This window comes from Sander lucioperca, chromosome 4, assembly GCF_008315115.2.
Source record: "Sander lucioperca isolate FBNREF2018 chromosome 4, SLUC_FBN_1.2, whole genome shotgun sequence".
NCBI lineage: Eukaryota > Metazoa > Chordata > Actinopteri > Perciformes > Percidae > Sander > Sander lucioperca.
In genome coordinates this window covers 37,343,409-37,345,732 of record NC_050176.1, presented here as the reverse complement: position 1 = coordinate 37,345,732, position 2,324 = coordinate 37,343,409, and the positions used below count along the sequence as shown (strand labels likewise).

The 2,324-nt window shown below is 41.7% G+C and overlaps 1 protein-coding gene across 1 annotated transcript in view; it reads left to right on the top strand.

The window, feature by feature from the left end:
• The first annotated feature begins 1,163 nt into the window (after nt 1-1,163).
• zgc:165520 (uncharacterized protein LOC571872 homolog) overlaps nt 1,164-2,324 on the top strand; it is a 24,296-nt gene continuing 23,135 nt past the window's right edge. The window contains exon 1 of the mRNA XM_031295399.2: nt 1,164-1,560. Within this exon, the coding sequence (XP_031151259.1) occupies nt 1,531-1,560 (30 nt within the window). The 5' untranslated portion in view covers nt 1,164-1,530. The remainder of the gene's footprint in view (nt 1,561-2,324) is intronic.

The window sequence follows — 2,324 nt, the reverse complement described above, 5'->3', positions numbered from 1 at the left end:
ACAGACAGACAAGTTAGACCTCACTAAGTCGAGTGTTACTCCAGAAGTCAGCAGAGAAGAACCCCTTAGAACTCAACCAGAAAAGACAGGTAGCGTAGCACAGGAATGGGACCCACCAGTTGATGTGAGCTCCTTAAGTGAGGACCAGCAGAAAGTTGTCAAGAAAATGCCGCGGGAAGAATCAGGAGCTTTCGCCCGAGATGATGATGATGTGGGCTGTATACCCAGCTTGGAAATGTCCATCACCCTGAAGGACAATACTCCTATTCAAAAAACATATACCTCCATCCCAAAGCCTCTTTACAAGGAGGTAAAGGAGTACATTGAGGATCTTCTGGCACGGGGATGGGTTGTGAGGTCGAAATCTCCTTACTCAGCACCGGTAGTCTGTGTACGAAAGAAAGATGGGACACTCAGACTCTGTATTGATTACCGTCTTTTGAACCAGCACACCATCTCAGACCGGCACCCTTTGCCAAGGATCCAAGACATCACAGATACCTTAGGTGGGTACAGTTGGTTCTCCATTCTAGACCAGGGGAAGGCGTACCACCAGGGATTCATTGCGGAGGGGTCACGCCACCTGACTGCATTTATCACTCCCTGGGGTCTCTTTGAGTGGGTGCGTATACCCTTCGGACTGACTAACGCACCTGCTGCGTTTCAACGCAGTATGGAAGAAATGCTCGCTCCCCTGCGAGATGAGTGTTGTATTCCCTATTTGGATGATATACTCCAGCAAATTCCAGCAATCCATCTGCTAGTTTAAAGCCAGCAACTGTTGCTTTGTTCAATAATTCCAGTTAATTCTGACTTACAATCACTCCCTGTATAATTGCAAATGCCTGGAATGAATTCAAATATGCTTTTTTGATTGTTCTGCCTTTTAACTTGAAATTTGTGTAGTAAATACTTTGAATTTACTAGCATGCTGAAAATGCTGTTAATAACACGTTTGATATTTTCACAATAGCATCCCCATTTAAATAGCTTCATTCAACTACAGTAGCTAAATATTAAGACATAAAATAATATTTTTCAGTCCCTTATTGCTATTTGCAATTTATAGACTAATAGTAAAGACTAAAGGCAACATACAGTGTTTTACGCTGGACGTGGGAGGGGTGAGGGGGGAGAGGTTTATCGTCCTGAACACTGCTGTCCTAATCCGTTCTTAGAGGATAGAGGCTTAGAGGGACCTCAGGTTAGGTTGGCCACTAGTATTGCCTCAGAGAGGATCCTCCAAACAACCAAGACCTTCTATTCATGTACAGTTTTGATTCCTGCCTTATTCTAACTCACCTTCATGTCTGCGGCTCCTTCTCTGGCACTGACCACTCTCTTCCGGTCAAATCTCCAGGATTAATTTAAGGAGCTAATCATTTCCACACAATTTGGAGGCCATTTTAATAGCTGTTATAGGCTTAGGCTAGACAACGCATTGTTGTCGGAGACCTGTGAGGTTGCCTTTTTTTATCTATTTATTTATTTGTTTATTTACTTTTTATTTGAACCTGCAGACTCCTCAAGATGAAGGACCGACTGGCGCAGCTGAAGGAGGTAACGTTAGGCAGAATTAGTTTGTTTAGTTATTTGTCATATTTACCCTGTGGAGCACCTGTTGCTAGCACAGACCCTATGTCCTATAGCCCCCATGATATTAATGTAACGTCAAAATGTGTGGAGGCACTTTTGCTAGTCTGGAAAAGTCCCATGTTTCAAATGATTAAAGATCAGCTTGCTACCATTCCACATGTATTCCATTTAGCTTAAATCACCAAACAATAGCATATTTGACACAAATAGATTTTATAAATATGCACTTGAATGCAGTTATGTATAGCCTAGCCTATATGCTATCCCGTGAAATCTTATAAATATAAATAGCCTATAAATAGCCTAAATATAGGCTACTATTTTAAAGTAGATAGGTTTGTAGTCCTAAAGCGGACGTCTCCTATAACATTCAGTAAAAGTTTTGTCTATTAGGCTAAGTAGGTAAATAAGAGGAATACACTGTTTAGTTTCAGGCGTGAGAAAGGCGGTAGCGCGTGCGAGGTAAGCATTCATTGAACGTTAACCTGCAGTTGGCCTCACGTCACAGTGGCCCTCATGCACTGGCTGCAGATGTACTGCTTATTGCTTTCTTTCTTGTTTTGAATAAGGTTTTGAATTTTTTTACTGCTCAATCTCAATTTCTATAGGGGAGAGCGGGGTATGTTGTCACACTTTTCACACTGTCTAACATTTACTGAGCACCATACATCATAATGGTATAAATGTCATACCAAATGAAAGAAGGAAGTCTTGGGAACATATGTTGT